Source organism: Eptesicus fuscus, chromosome 2 (assembly GCF_027574615.1).
Source record: "Eptesicus fuscus isolate TK198812 chromosome 2, DD_ASM_mEF_20220401, whole genome shotgun sequence".
Taxonomy (NCBI): Eukaryota; Metazoa; Chordata; class Mammalia; order Chiroptera; family Vespertilionidae; genus Eptesicus; species Eptesicus fuscus.
Window position 1 is genome coordinate 115,053,329 of NC_072474.1, and position 13,841 is coordinate 115,067,169.

The 13,841-nt window shown below is 64.6% G+C and overlaps 1 protein-coding gene across 1 annotated transcript in view; it reads left to right on the top strand.

The window, feature by feature from the left end:
* Nucleotides 1-5,386: 5,386 nt before the first annotated feature.
* Nucleotides 5,387-13,841, top strand: part of SORCS2 (sortilin related VPS10 domain containing receptor 2) — a 218,823-nt gene continuing 210,368 nt past the window's right edge. The window contains exon 1 of the mRNA XM_054708320.1: nt 5,387-5,905. Within this exon, the coding sequence (XP_054564295.1) occupies nt 5,420-5,905 (486 nt within the window). The 5' untranslated portion in view covers nt 5,387-5,419. The remainder of the gene's footprint in view (nt 5,906-13,841) is intronic.

Below are 13,841 nucleotides of genomic sequence, written 5' to 3' on the forward strand. Positions count from 1 at the left end.
TACATTAAAAAAATCCGTTTCATATTCAGTAGTTTGGTAGCCAAAAAGTGTGATTTCTGAGATGAATCTTAAAGGCCAGAAGCCTGTGAGTTCTCTTTCCAAGTGTTTGTTAGAATGGAAGGCTTTGTGCCTCGCCTGCAGCTCCATCATCTCATCGAGGGGCCTGGCCTTGCAGAGCGCGGGCGGGGCAGCGGTCCCCAAGCCCTGCCAACTGCTTTTGGCTGCCTGAGCCACGAGAGGAGCCATATGGAAGCCGAGAAATCAGGAAAGAGTCTGCCTGCCGGGTCTGCATGACAACAAGTAATCGGATATTTGAAAACAAGAGATTTGGACTCAATCTCGAGTCATCCTCCGGGAATTCCAAAACACCTCCTCAGAGGCATGTGTGGTGTCGCCGTTTTATCTCTTCCTTCTGCATTTCCCCGAGTGATAGCACTCAACAGCCCCGCCCAAATCTCCGGCTCAGGCCCTGGCACTCTCCTGCTCTCCCGTTCCAAAGGCCTCGGAGCCTCCCTGCCCACGTGCCGGTGACGGGCGGGGCTGGCCACGTGTCCTCGTGCCCTGCACTTGCCAGCCTCCTGTGCAGGGAGGTGGAGGCCGTGACTGGGGCTCTGGCCAATGGGATGTGCGCAATGGCATGACCCCGGGCCCGACCCCTGCAGCACATCCTGTGTGGTTCTCCCCTCTCCTGCCACGTGACCTTGGAGGCCATGCCTGCCCCACGCAGAGCTGCCAGCGGAGAGGGCACCTGACCTGCAGCGACTTTGTGGCTGCGTGGACACAGGATTCCCAGGTTGGGGTGCCCAGCCTAGCCTGGTACTGCGTCCAGGAGGCCCCAACACCTGCAGGCAACACCTGAGCTGAACACCTGCTCTGTCACAGGCATCCCCTCCGAGGAAGGGCCTCATTGTCCCCAGATAATTCTATCTCTCTCTCCCCTGCCCAGTCAGACTGGGGACCCTCCTGTGCTCCTCTGCACCCCTCCCCACTGCTCTTGTCCAGGCCTGGCATCGCTCACATGGACACAGCCCCCCTCCCCGCTCCTGCTGGTCTCCTTGTCTCTCTCCCAAACCCGGATTTCAGACGCTGCTAGAGAGAGATTAAAAATGGCAGCAGACTAGGAGGATGCTGTACGGACATGCTCCCAGGAACAAGCTGGAATTACAACTGAAATACGGAAAGGCTTCCTGAATAATCAATAGAAAACTCACAGGAGAGAACCCTGATACCCGAGGACCGAAGGTGGAGACCGCATTGAACTGGTAGGAGGGGCGGAGGCGAGAAAGGGCTGGCCGGGCGCCCACAGACGGCAACTGAAGTCCCGGAGAGATATCTCAGCTGTGGGGGGTGCCACGGAGAACTCTGGGATCTAATCCCCAAGCTGGGCCCCCCAGCAGAGAGCACCAAACTGAGGAGGGTACCCACATAACATCTGACTGTGAAAAGCAGTGGGGTGCTGTCTGCCAGGGAGTGGCAGCTGAAAGTTGGGGCACCCTCTTAAAGGGCCAACACACAAAAATTCCCTGTGGAGCCACCCACCTTGTGCCCTGGCAGAGGGCAGGTGAAGTGGACTGGAGCTGTGAGAGCAGAACCCAGGACTGGGGACTTGGGGGATAGAGCTCAGAAGGCAGACACCCAAGTTTCCTGGGCTGAGTCATTCCCTCACACAGTGGAGGACATCTCTCCCACATAGACATCTGCCTTGCCTGGGGGGAAGACAGTGGACACACCCTATTGGAAAACACCTTGCCCTGAGGCCACTTAAGAGATTAAAAGTAACAATTAGCCTCCAGGCAGAAGCAACTGCTCCACCCTGTTGAAAAAACTCTCCCTACACCTGAGGACGATTGCCTGGGGGGTAATTCAAGTCAGAATCCTATCAGCCTGTAGGCAGAGGCAGTCGCTGGAGGCTTTGAGTCTATGCCTGATCCAATTAGTCAGAAACAGCCTTTAACACTGACCTGCACTAGAGATTGAGAGGATCCATCTAATACAGCGGTCGCCAGCCTCTAGGAACTCATGGACCACCAGTGGTCCTCGGACCACCAGGTGGCGACCGCTGATCTAATACATAGTCACAAACCCAAACAGATGCTGCTAGATCCACTTTCTGAAACTCCACTCTGACCACGTTGCTCCTTTTCTTGGAAACCTGACCTCAGAAGGGACACACCTGTAGCCTGTGGGCCTCAGAGCCGCTGACCATCCTGCACGTCCTGGTCATTTGCCACTCCCTGCCACCCCCTGCGTGAGTCTCTGCCACTGCTGCCAGCATGGGCGGAACAGACTCTGCCACGCACTCAGCACCTCTCCACAATCGCCGTGCTCACCGGGCGTCACCGCTGTGAGAAGCAGGAGGAGCCCCTGGGTCAGAAAGCTGGGGGGGGGGGGGGCGGAGGATGGAATGAATGAAAGGCAACCTGGCGTTTAAACTGCAGAGCTTGGCAGTCCTTGATGTGCAATTGCCATGGGCCTTCGGAAAGGACGGCAGCTTCGGTGGCGCTTCCCAACGTGACACCTTTCCGGAGGGCGCCCAGGGACTCCTGCTCGTTTTACAGACGGGGAAACTGAGGCCTGAGCACACAGCAAGCGAGCGGGCAGGTGACAGCATTGGAAACGCAGGACTGTGGGAATGCAGTGTGCTTGCTGGGGTGGGTGATGTGCTGGGGGGGGGGGCACCTCCCGGCAGGGCCACCTCACCCCACCCAGCATCCGTGGGACTCACGGCTCAGCCTGGGGCCTCAGCACTGCCCAGTGCTCCCCTGGCTGCAGGTCTCGGGGGGTCCCTTGGCGTTTAGGAGAGGTGTGCCTGTGGGGAAGGAGGGGAAGGGAAGGGCGAGGGCGTGCTCCCAGGAGGGAGAGCCCACAGCTGGGTCCTCTGCGCTGAGGGTGTTCATTGCTCTGCTGCAGGAGGGAGGCTGAGGGGAGGGCCCAGGGGAGGGTCTCAATCGACTACCCATCAGCCTCCAGGCGCTCTCTCAGGGCCAGGTCTCTGCTGATTGGCGGCACCAGGGCAGGGGTTATCGGTCAATGCAGAGGCAGCTGTGGCCACTTGTCTGGTTTTGCTGCTCCCCTGGGCCTGGAGCTGAAATGCAGCTGAGGCCTGGATGCTGTCGGGGGGTGGGGAGGGAGTCGGGTCTAAACCCTGTGGCCAGCGACATGCCAGGGAGGAAAGGCCCCTTAGCGCCAGTCCTTGTTTTCCCAGTTCTGCCCGATGCTAGGCCCAGGCTGGCTTCTCCTGGGGACTCAGCTCTCTGCGAAGCGAGTGTGTGTCAGAAGCTGCCGTCCACACGAGGGCAGGTGCCTCCCGAGCACAGGGAACCTGTCCGTCCCCTTTGTCACTCTGTCCCGTGCCCAGCGGCGCGTGAGCTGAGTGGTCTGGTGGGGGGGGGTCACAGGTCTCTGAGCTTCGCCTTCAGAGAAGGACACGCAGTCCCGCCCCCTGAGCGCCTGGCACCCTCGTTAGGAGAGAGCACCTGTGAGGTGTAACCGCCTGCACCCCAGGTCTGGCCCTCCGTCTGTCAGGGACCTCAGTCTGAGCCTGGGTGGTGGTGATGTGCGTGTCCTGCAGGGCTGGCCCTGCCCTCAGGTGACAAGCACTGGCGGGTGGGGGGGTGGGGGGAGCCGGGTAGGGGTAGGTGGGAGGAAAGAGCGCCGCCTGGGGGCCAGAAAACAGGGCTGGAATCTGGCCGGGACACGCCTGGCCGATGACGGCACTCACCCGCCTGAGTGTGTTTCCTGTCTGTAAAGTGGGGACAGTCGCACCCACCCCGCAGCCTGGGGTGAGAATTAACTCGACAACCTGCACCCTCAGCCCCTCAAGAGCAGGGCCCGTCTTCTTCTCCAGGAGGCACCCAGCCCCGAGGGACGTGCCCAGCGCATAGTAGGTGCTCAGTAACTTGTCACTGCCAAGTTTTCCTGAGGACGGTGCTTCCGAGCCTCCCTTCATCACAACAAAACCAACGCAGGAGGAGACTTAGGGGCCTCACAGCGGGGGAGAGGGCGGGCCTGTGGCGGATTTGTCTGCGCTGGGACAGTCTGCCCGCCAGCCCAGCCGAGGTCTGCTTGTCTGCAGGGAGCCCCTCTCTAGCTCCCCTCCCTGCCTGCCCCCGTCCCTCAGCCCTGCACTGACCCCTTTCTGACCTCTGCTCCCGGCGGGCCAGGTGTCCCCACAGCTGCCGCTCCCTCCCTCTCCTGAGCCGCGAACCTGCAGGCCCGGAGCTTCCACCTGACACTGGGGAGGGTGCATTGCAAGGGGCCGCCCTCAGACCCTGCCCGCCCGCCCGCCCGCACCACAGCACTGGGCGCAGCAGGAGCCCTGGCCACTGTTCTCGGATGTGACTTCTGCTGAGGGGGGCTGGGGGCAAACAAACAGGAGAGAGGGCCCGGGTCTTCAGGTGTGTGCGGGCCTGAGGGAACCCCCACTCTCTCTCTCCCAATGTTCCAGGCTAAGCTCTCCGCCCCCCGCCCCGGTTAGGCTCAGGCTCTCTCTGGAGCAGGGACCCAGCTCAGAGGCTGGTGTGACAGGGACGCTGACCCTGGGGGTTTTTAAAGCTGGAATGTTGGGGGGGAGGGGGGGGGGGGAGAGGACGCAGAGCTCTGGCTCCTGTATTTTCCTCTGAGGCCAGGCCAATAGGGGCACAGGGTGGGTGCCGGGAGACGGGGAGATTACACTGGACTCTGTCTAAAGGCCGGGTGACCATGGGGGCGGGGGGCTCTGCCCTGGATGAGACCCCGCCCCCACCCTCTCCTCTGGACACTCCCTCTACCCAGTGTCTGTCCTGATGCCCAGGGCTGCCCCTTGGCCCCTGGCGTGGGGACTTAAAGCCACAGGAGCGGCTGCGGAGGAGCAGGCTGTGCGGGCAGCCCCGGCCTCTGCGGCGCCCACCCACCTTCCCGGCCAAGTTCTGTCCGCACCCCCAGCTCACCCGAGGCCCGCAGACTCCCCCCGCCGCCCACACTGTGCCCAGGCCGGGCCTCGGTGATTTTATCCACAAACCTGTCCTTTTGGGTGCGGTCTGTCGCCCTCATCTGTCAGCTCTGGCAACTGGCCGGCTCCCCGCCCGTACCCCAGCGCCCGGCCCGCCGCTGGCCCCGCGGCGCTCGGTCCCGCAGGAGGAGGGGGCGGAGGAAGGGGAAGGGCGGGGGGAGGAGGCCGGGCTCCGGGGCCTTGCGGGCGGGGCGGCGCCCGGACCTCCGGCGGCCTGAGCTTCGGGCGCTCGCTCGGCGGGCGCGGGCCGGCCGGCAGGGGGCGGTGCGCCCTCGGCTGCGCGCGGGCGGCGGGAGCGGCGGGTCCCTCCTCCCGCGCCCTCCCCTCGCCGCTCCTTTCTCTGCTTTCTCGCTCGCTCCCCCGCGCCCTCGGCTCTCGCGGCAGCGCTCTCCCTCGTCCCAGCCGCCCCGCCGCCACCCCTCTGCGACCATGGCGCCCCGGGGGCCCCCGCGCACCCCGAGGGGCCCCGGCCCGGCCGCCGGAGCTCCGAGACCCGAGGCGCCGCCGCCGCCGCTGCTGCCGCGCTCCCCGCGCTCACGGCCGCTCCTGCCGCTGCTGCTGCTGCTGCTGCCGCCGGTCGCCTGCGGGGCGGCGCGGCGCTTCCCCGAGCCCGGGCGCCGGGGTCCCCCCGTCCAGCTGACCCGGTCCCCGCCGAGCCCTCTCGCGGGGCGAGCGCTGCCCGGGGGCGGCGCGGACGGGCAGGAGCGCGGCGCGGAGCCCGGCGACCCGCGTCCCGCTCCAGGTCCCGGCGAGGACGGAGCCCCCGCCGCGGGCCAGGGGCGCTGGGTGCGGGCGGCGCCGGGAACCGGAGCGACTTCGCGGGCGCAAGCCTCGCTCACCAGCTCGTCGTTCGTGCTCAAGGGAGACGCGACGCACAACCAGGCGATGGTGCACTGGACGGGCGAGAACAGCAGCGTAAGTGACCTCTGCGCGCCCGGGGTCCCCGCGCCGACACCTGGGAGCCCCCACTTCCGGGCCGCCCGGCGGTCACCGGGGTGTTCGCAGCTACTTGGGGACGCGATCGATCATAGGCTCCCCTACTGGCCTCTGGCCACCGGTTACTTGGGGAGGGGAGCCCCTGTCCACAGATTTCTGGGGTCCTGGGCCACCTCGGGGCGCCCCCAGGCCCTGTAGGGTTATCCCCAACTCGGCGTTGAGCCTCCATCGCCGTCAGCCTCCACCTCTCCGCTCAGCGGTGCCTTCTGGGGTTTTGGCTCCAGGACCTCCTCCACCCTGGTCAGCCTGGGACCTGCTCAGGGCACCTCTGCGGGCCCCATCCGGGACCTACCTGGTCAGCTTGGTACCCGGTTCTGGGGCCACCCCTCTCCCCGGTTACCTTTGAGGTCCTGCCATGGGATGCACTTGGATGCCCAGGGACCTGGGGACCCACTGGGTTGGTGCCATCCCTTGCTCTGGACCTGCGTCTGCAAAGCCCCCCCCCCCCCCCCCCCCCGCTGTGAGCCCTGCCACATTGGCCTCTCCATCTGGAAGTTCAGCAGACACTCCTTCACCCCTTTCCCACGGCCACTCCTGCTGGGGTCCCCGTGCTCCTTCCTTCCACCAGCCGGCGGTTCCTACGGCTCCGGATCCTGCCCCGTCCTTTTTGGAGTTGCGTCTCAGGACTTGGGGATACCCTTGTATTCTTCCCGGGGGCTGCGTCCCTCCCCCCTGGGGAGCTGACTGATGGTCACTCTGGAGTCCCCTCCAGGCAGCCCTGGGGGTCAGTACAGTTTGGAGAGGAGGGTGGTGCCGGGAGGTGACAGCTGTGTGCTTGCGTGTGCGCGTGCATGTGTGTGCGTGTGTGTGTGTGTGCATGTGTGTGCGTGTGTGCATGTGTGTATGGCTGGTTGTATGGGGAGGGGACGTGGCAATCTCTGCTCGCTGCTGTTCACGGGGTCTCCCCAGTGGCTGACGCTCAACTCTCATCCTTGACCACTGCTCCCCGAAGTTCTGAGGAGGCCGCCAGGGTGGGACCCTGCATGCTTTGGGGGGGGGGGGGGGGGCACCCGCCTGGGTGCTTCCCTCTCCAGGAAAGGGCTATAACCCCAGCTAGGTGTCCCCCCCCCCCGCCCGCTGGGCTCCCCCTTGGTGAGGGCTCTGCTGGGGGCAGTGGATGAATATGTTGGGGGCAGTGGATGGGCCTGACTGCTTGAGGGCCGGGCCCTGCTGCCCCCCCCCCCCGCCGCCCCCCCCTCCCCCGCCTGCCGGGGCTGCCTGCGCGGACTCCCAGTCTCTGGTGTTTGGCCATCCCTGACGTTTCCAGCCGGACTAGAACCCCTGGGGAGGGGGCGCGGAGCTGACTTCCTGGGCCCACTGGGCAGCAGGGCAGCCGGGTGCTGAGGGGGCTTCACGGAGGGGAGCAGGCACCCCCTCCCCACCTGCACCGTGAGAGGGGTCACCGGCTGGCCGTGCAGGGGGCCCAGCCCTCCGCCCCCCAGGGCTGGAGGACAAGCCGTGCATGCTGGGCTGTGATTTCCCGGTGAGCGGGGACCAGGCCAGGACTCCAAAGGACAAATAACCCGGAGGCTGTGCTGTGGGGTGACAGCTCCCCCCCCCCCCCCCCCCCCCCCGCCACCAGGGTGTGGGCCCTGCGGCTTCCTGCAGTCCCTTCGCCACTTGAGCTTCATGGAGGGGAGTGAAAGGCGGGGGGGAGAGAGACACCAAGGGGTGCCCTGAGGTGGGCCCAGGGCCTCAGGACTCCCTGGCACCTAGCGCCCCCGCCCCCCCATTCTGAGCAGGGAGCCTGAGAGAGTGAGGAGGGGGCTGCGCCCATGGGGCTGGGGTACGGGTGCCGCGAAGGGGCGTCCGGGGACCCAGGAGTCCCCTGAAGAGCAGACCCTCTGTGGCTCGGGGAGAAGTGACGCTGAGTCTCAGCGGGGAACGGGCGGGACCGGGAGCTGGAACCGCGTGTGCAGCCATTGTCCTAACTGTTTCCCCGCTGCTTCCGGGCCACGGGGTCCTCTGCCCCCCATCAGCGGCAGCCTCCGCCCACCCTGGGCTCCGTGCTTGGCGTCACCTCACCTGAGAGCGCCGGCGGAGCGGAATCTCCTAACGTTATTCACCCGTCGGCCCGGGTCCTGAGCCCGGGAAGCTGGCTCCGCAGACGGCTCCCGGGAGCCGGGCAGGGCTGCTCTACCGCGTCCGGCCTTGTTCAAACGTTAAAGAAGCATTTGGTGCGAGGGATGGACTTTCTAAGACGGTGTTTAGAGCACCCACAGAGGGGACCCCAGAAAGGCCCGCGTGGCTGCAGCGCGAACCCCGGTGCGTTTCCCTCCACGGCGGCGTGGACGCTGCCTTTGTGGCCACGGTTAGCTGTAGGAGCAGGTGTCACGTGTGAAGTGGGTGTTTCATGGACGCCACCAGCGTGGCCTTCGGTGGGTCCCCGGGGGCTGGCGCAGAGGCTCCGGGCTGGGTCCTGCGCCGCCCTCGGGCAGAGAGGTGACGGGGAGGTGGACAGAGCGCTGGTCTCTGCCTCTGGGGTCGTGGCCTCACGCTACCCCAGGGAGACTGCTGGGCCCGTCCCAATTTAACTGTTTCTGGGAAATCACGTGCTGATTATGCTTATTTTACTATTTATTTACTTATTTATTTTTATGTACTTTTTATTGATTTCAGAGAGGAAGGGAGAGGGAGAGAGAGTCACTGACCGGCTGCCTCCTGCACGCTCCCGACTGGGGATTGAGCCCACAACCCATGCACGTGCCCTGCCCAGGAATGGAACCCGGGACCCTTCAGTCTGCTGGCCGACACTCTCTCTACCCACTGAGCCACACCGGCCAGGGCTATTCTTACTTTAACTACAGCTCAGCTGCGCGCACCCCCTGAGGGCACTTGGGCTTTGATGGACTTGACAGTGAGCTTGCAACCTGCAGCCGGGCCCAGCGGCTGGGCTCTGTGGCTGCTCATCAGGAGATCAGCCTCCCCCTCCCCCACCCACGGCCCGCATCTGCCCTGCGCTGCGTCCGCAGGGCTGGGGGGTCGAGGGGGTTGTGAGCAGAGACGATTCCGAGCTGATTATCCGAGGTCTCTTCTCCGGGGTCTGGCGAACCAGAGGGCCAGGGCGCCGAGGGGGCACGGAGCCCCCGAAGGTGAGCAGGGGCCGTGACGCCTGCCAGGTGACCAGCCGAGGGCCACCAGCACAAAGTGCCATAGGCGGCGGGCTTTACAACAGAAGTCTATTACCCCCCCCCCCCCCCGTCCCAGAGGTGGGGTCCAGGACCAGGTGTGGGCAGGGCGGCTCCTCCCGAGGCCCCTCCTTGGCGTGCAGACGGCCGTCTCCTCCCTGTGTCCCCACGGGGTCGTCCCTGTGTGTGTGTCTGTGTCCTCATCGCCTTTACATACAAGGACGCCGGTCCTGTTGGATCAGGGCCCGTCGCTGTGACCTCGTTTGCCTCAGTTCTTCTCTAAACAGCCCCGTCCTGAGGCCGGGGGGTTAGGGCGTGAGCATGTGGGTATCATGGGAGGCACCGTGCGCCCATAGCCGCCGGGGAGGCGGCGCAGTGACCTCTGCATCCCCTGAGCTTGACACGCGGCGCTCCGAGGGGCCGGTGGGGAGGAGGGTGGCCGTGGACAGCCAGGACCCTCCAGTTGAAGGCAGCTCCCACTGGCTGAAGCCGCGGCTGGGAGTGAGGGTGGAGGCAAGGAGGTGGGATTGGTGCTTAACGAAGCTCCAGGGCTGCAGGCCTGGCTGTGGGCGCCGAGGCCCAGAGGGCTGAGGAGGCATCTGCCCCGGACCCCAGCCGGCAAGGGCGGGGCGTGGAGCGAGACCTGTGGGTGCTCCGAGAGGGGGTGGGGTGCCCGGGCCGGGCCCAGGGGGTGCGGAGGGAGAGAAGAGAGTCTGCAGTGAGGACGGGACGGGTGAGAAGAGGCCTCAAGCTCGCCCTCAAACCAGCTGCTTTCTGGAGGGCGTTAGGTGCTGGGGAGACAGTGGGAGCAAAGTCCCTGTCCTGGTGAGACGCTGGGTCTGGATAGAGTCTATCCGATAGACTGTGCATCTGCACCAGGGACGTCAGGGAGGGCTGCATGGAGGAGGTGACCAGCCATGGTTCTGAAGGACGAGGAGAGTCGGCCGAGCAGGGGGTGGGATGGTGAGAGGACGAAGGCTGCGGGGGAGGGCGAACCGGCAGCGCCCTGGGCAGAGGAAGGACACGGCCATCCATCAGAAGCCTGGCCCGCAGACGTGAAGACAGCCCGCTACTAACGTTCCGCCCACACGGCACAAATCTCCTTTTACTTTAATAAAGCGCCTGCTTAATTTGTGGCTGCGTGAGGGCCCCTGGGAGTGTTTTAAGGAGGCCGTGAATTAGCGCCGCTCTCCCGGGCGCCCCTTCGGGGTGGAGTGCAGCCGGGCGCAGGCCTTGGGAAGCACGGCCGTTATTTAAATTTCACTTTATTATAATTTGTCAGAGGCAGCTGCCCTCCCGAGGCTGACGTCAGGGCGTGAAGGGGGGGGCGACCGGGGAGTGAGCTGGGCAGGGCCGAGCCTCCCGGTGCCTGCGCCGGCGTAGCCCTCTCCTTTCTCTGCCTCCGGAGAGAGAGCCGGTTATTTATAGACCCGCCAGGCGCCCGTTCGCCCTCCCCCTCCCAGTCCCCGGGCCGCCCGAGCTTCATGGAGTGGGGCGGGCGTGGAAGCCCAGGGAGCAGGGCACCCTGGCTCTGCCCTGGGGACAGCGGGGCTCCGTCCGCACAGGCGGGAGGTGAGGGCCCGTGTGGGGGTCTCCCCGGCCTGCTGTGGCTGCGGGAGCCCTTTGAAAGCCGCCTCCTGGGTGTGAACTTGGCTTCCGGCGTGAACGTGAACTGCCCCAGGGCAGGCCCCCCCCCCCCCCCCCACACACATGGGACTGCGGCCTGCATGCCGAGACGGCCAGGGCCCGTGGCCGGTGGGGCGGCGCCTCCCCGTGGCGGGTTCCCACAGGCAGCGCCGGACCTGCCGGGCGGCTGGGCTTGTAAACCACAGACTCGCACACGCTCCCGGCCGCGTGGTGGCTGTGGCCGGCGGGTGGCCGCCCAGGGCAGCAGGAGCTTCGTCTCTGGTGAAGCCACGATCGGGGCACCTCCCAGAACACAGGGCACGCTCGCCATCGGTGTCCCCACCGAGCCCGTTTGCCGTTTAAACATTTCCTGGGGCCCTTGCACGTGAGCTCCCGCCAGAGAGCCGGGGAAACGTGAGCGCCGATGCTCTTTTGCGGTTAGAGAAGCTCCCTCTATTGTGCGTCTCCGTGGCAGTCAGCTGCCGTGTTTGCACAGAAAGTGACAATCATTTAATTAGTTTCTTCTCGCACCAGCTTGAGGAGCTCAGAATAACAGCACTCTCCTCCCGTCATTTTCCTGCAAAAGCTGAGGATTTCTTGCCACGCGGCGCTCGCCCGGCTCCTGCAGGGCCCGGCTCCCGCGGCCGCTCAGACGTAAGCTGAGTTCACAGGGAAGCGAGGAGGAGCCCGGCGGGGCGGCGGCGGCTCGGTCCGGTCAATGCGGAGGGTGTTGATGGGGCACCTGCGTGTTTCTAAGTGTCGGTTGCAGCGACACCGTCTCCCAGGCCTCAGCCGAGGTGGCATTTGTCAGGGCTCGAGGCTCCTGCCTCTGACGCCACTTCCGCTCACAATAACAGTTCTCGGCTTTTCCACGCGTGGAGCCCCTGACCCCGGCCGTAGCCACAGGGCCGTTCGCACGCCCACTGCTGATCAAGCACGTCACGCGTTACCCCCGTCAGTTCTGGAAACGGCCCTGCAATGTAGAGGCGCTCTTGTCTTCCAAGACAGGGAAATCCGCTCCCACGCCTGGGCCGCCGGCCGAGGCTCCGCGTGGCGCGGGTTCCTGCACTCTGAGCCCAGCGCGTTTTTTTGTAGCGCAAGGGATTTTTTATACTTTTTTCGTGTTTTTTTTTTTTTTTTAGAATATATTTTTATTGATTTCAGAGAGGAAGGGAGAGGGAGAAACATCAGTGATGAGAGAGAATCGTGGATCGGCTGCCTCCTGCACGCCCCACACCGGGGATTGAGCCCGCAACCCGGGCCTGTGCCCTGACGGGGAATCGAACTGGGACCTCCTGGTTCATAGGTCGATGCTCAACCACTGAGCCATGCCGGCCGGGCTTTATACTTGTTTCTTTATTATTCTTAATTGTGGGAAAACTCAAATAACATGTTTCCACAGTGAAGTGCAAGGTCAGGGGCATTCGGCACATCCACACCGTCGCGCAGCCGTCACCCCCACCATCTCCAGAACTTTCCATCATCCCAACCTGACCCTCTGTCCCCATCACACACTCACTCTCGTCCCCCCCGCCAGCCCCGCACCCACCGTCCACTTTCTCTCTTTACCAAGGTGACTCCTCTAGGGCCCGCACGTCAGTGGGACCCTCCAGGGTCTGTCCGCCGTGTCGGCTTATCTCACTGAGCAGAATGTCCTCAGGGTTCGTTCCACTTGTGGCGTGTGCCGGATGTCCTTCCCGGGGGACCAGATATTGGTTGTTCATCCCTCCCTCCGTCCGCGGACACGTGGCTGCCCTGCCCCTCGGCTGTTGTGAGCGGTGCTGCAGGAGCCTCGATGCCCAAACACCTGCCGGGTCTCTGCGTTCCGTTCTGTGGGCTGTTTACCAGAGCAGACAGCCGGGCCCGTGACGGCCGGGCCCGTGACGGCCGGGCGTGCACTCACTTTCCGATGGGGCCTGAGGCCTTGGCCACAGCAGAACTCACTGTGTCCTCCTTGAGTTCCGCCGCTTGCCGGTGAGTTGCAGGGTTGCAAACCCCAAAGAAACCCGCCGCCCGAGGCTCGGAGGAGGAATATCCAGGCGTTAAAGGTGGTCCTGGCCCGGCTGGTGTGGCTCAGCGGTTGAGCGTTGACCCGGAACCAAGAGGTCACCGGTTCGATTCCCAGTCAGGGCAGGCACACGCCTGGGATGCGGGCACATCCCCAGGAGGGGTGCGTGTAGGAGGCAGCCGATCCAGGATGCTTCTCTCTCGTCGAGGCTTCCATCTCTCTGTCCCTCTCCCTTCCTCTCTCTCAAAACCAGTGAGAACATTAAGAGAAGAAGGTGGCCTCCCACCTCCCGAGGGCGCAGCGTGAGACTGGACGAGGGAGCCACTTCCGTTTCTGTTTTCTTCTAACACCTGGGTTCCGCCACGTGTGACCCAAGGGAGGGGCTGTTGTTCGGAGCCCAGGAACGCTGGGAAGCCAGAAACGGGCGGGCCGGTCGGGAGCCTGGCCGGTCGGGAGCCTGGCCGGTCGGGAGCCTGGAGTGGGGAGCCTGGCCGGTCGGGAGCCTGGAGTGGGGAGCCTGGCCGGTCGGGAGCCTGGCCGGTCGGGAGCCTGGCCGGTCAGGAGCCTGGTGGTCGGGAGCCTGTCCGGTCAGGAGCCTGGAGGGGGAGCCTGGCCCAGGGTGGAGGAGGAGGCAGTTGCCAGGGCCGCCCGCCCAAGCCCCTGCCTTGCCTGAAGGTGGGCCGTTTGCCTTTCAAGTTCAAGTGCGTCGCCTCCTCCTGCTTTAGGCACCTCTCCCCATTGGCTGCCCCCTGACCAGGTAAGTGGTTGTTTTCGCTCCGTAAAAACAAAGCTCTCACTGAACTCCGGCTCTTCCCGGTTTATTCACATCAGAACCGCCTGCGCCCATCGGAGCCTCTTTCCGACTCGTCCTCTGGCGGTTGCGGGGTGGGGCTCCCGGGTGGTGATTTGGTTCCTGTGTCGGTCGGTTCTTTGTGACGTGTGGTGGACCCGGCTCCGAGGACCCCAACCTGGCCCAGGGGTTCTCAGCTCTCTCCGTGCCATAGAGCCCCCCACCCAAGGCTGGAGAAGCCCACGGGACTTTGCCAGAATGCAGCTTCTGTAATGAGCATAAAGTGAAATACGTGGATGAAAG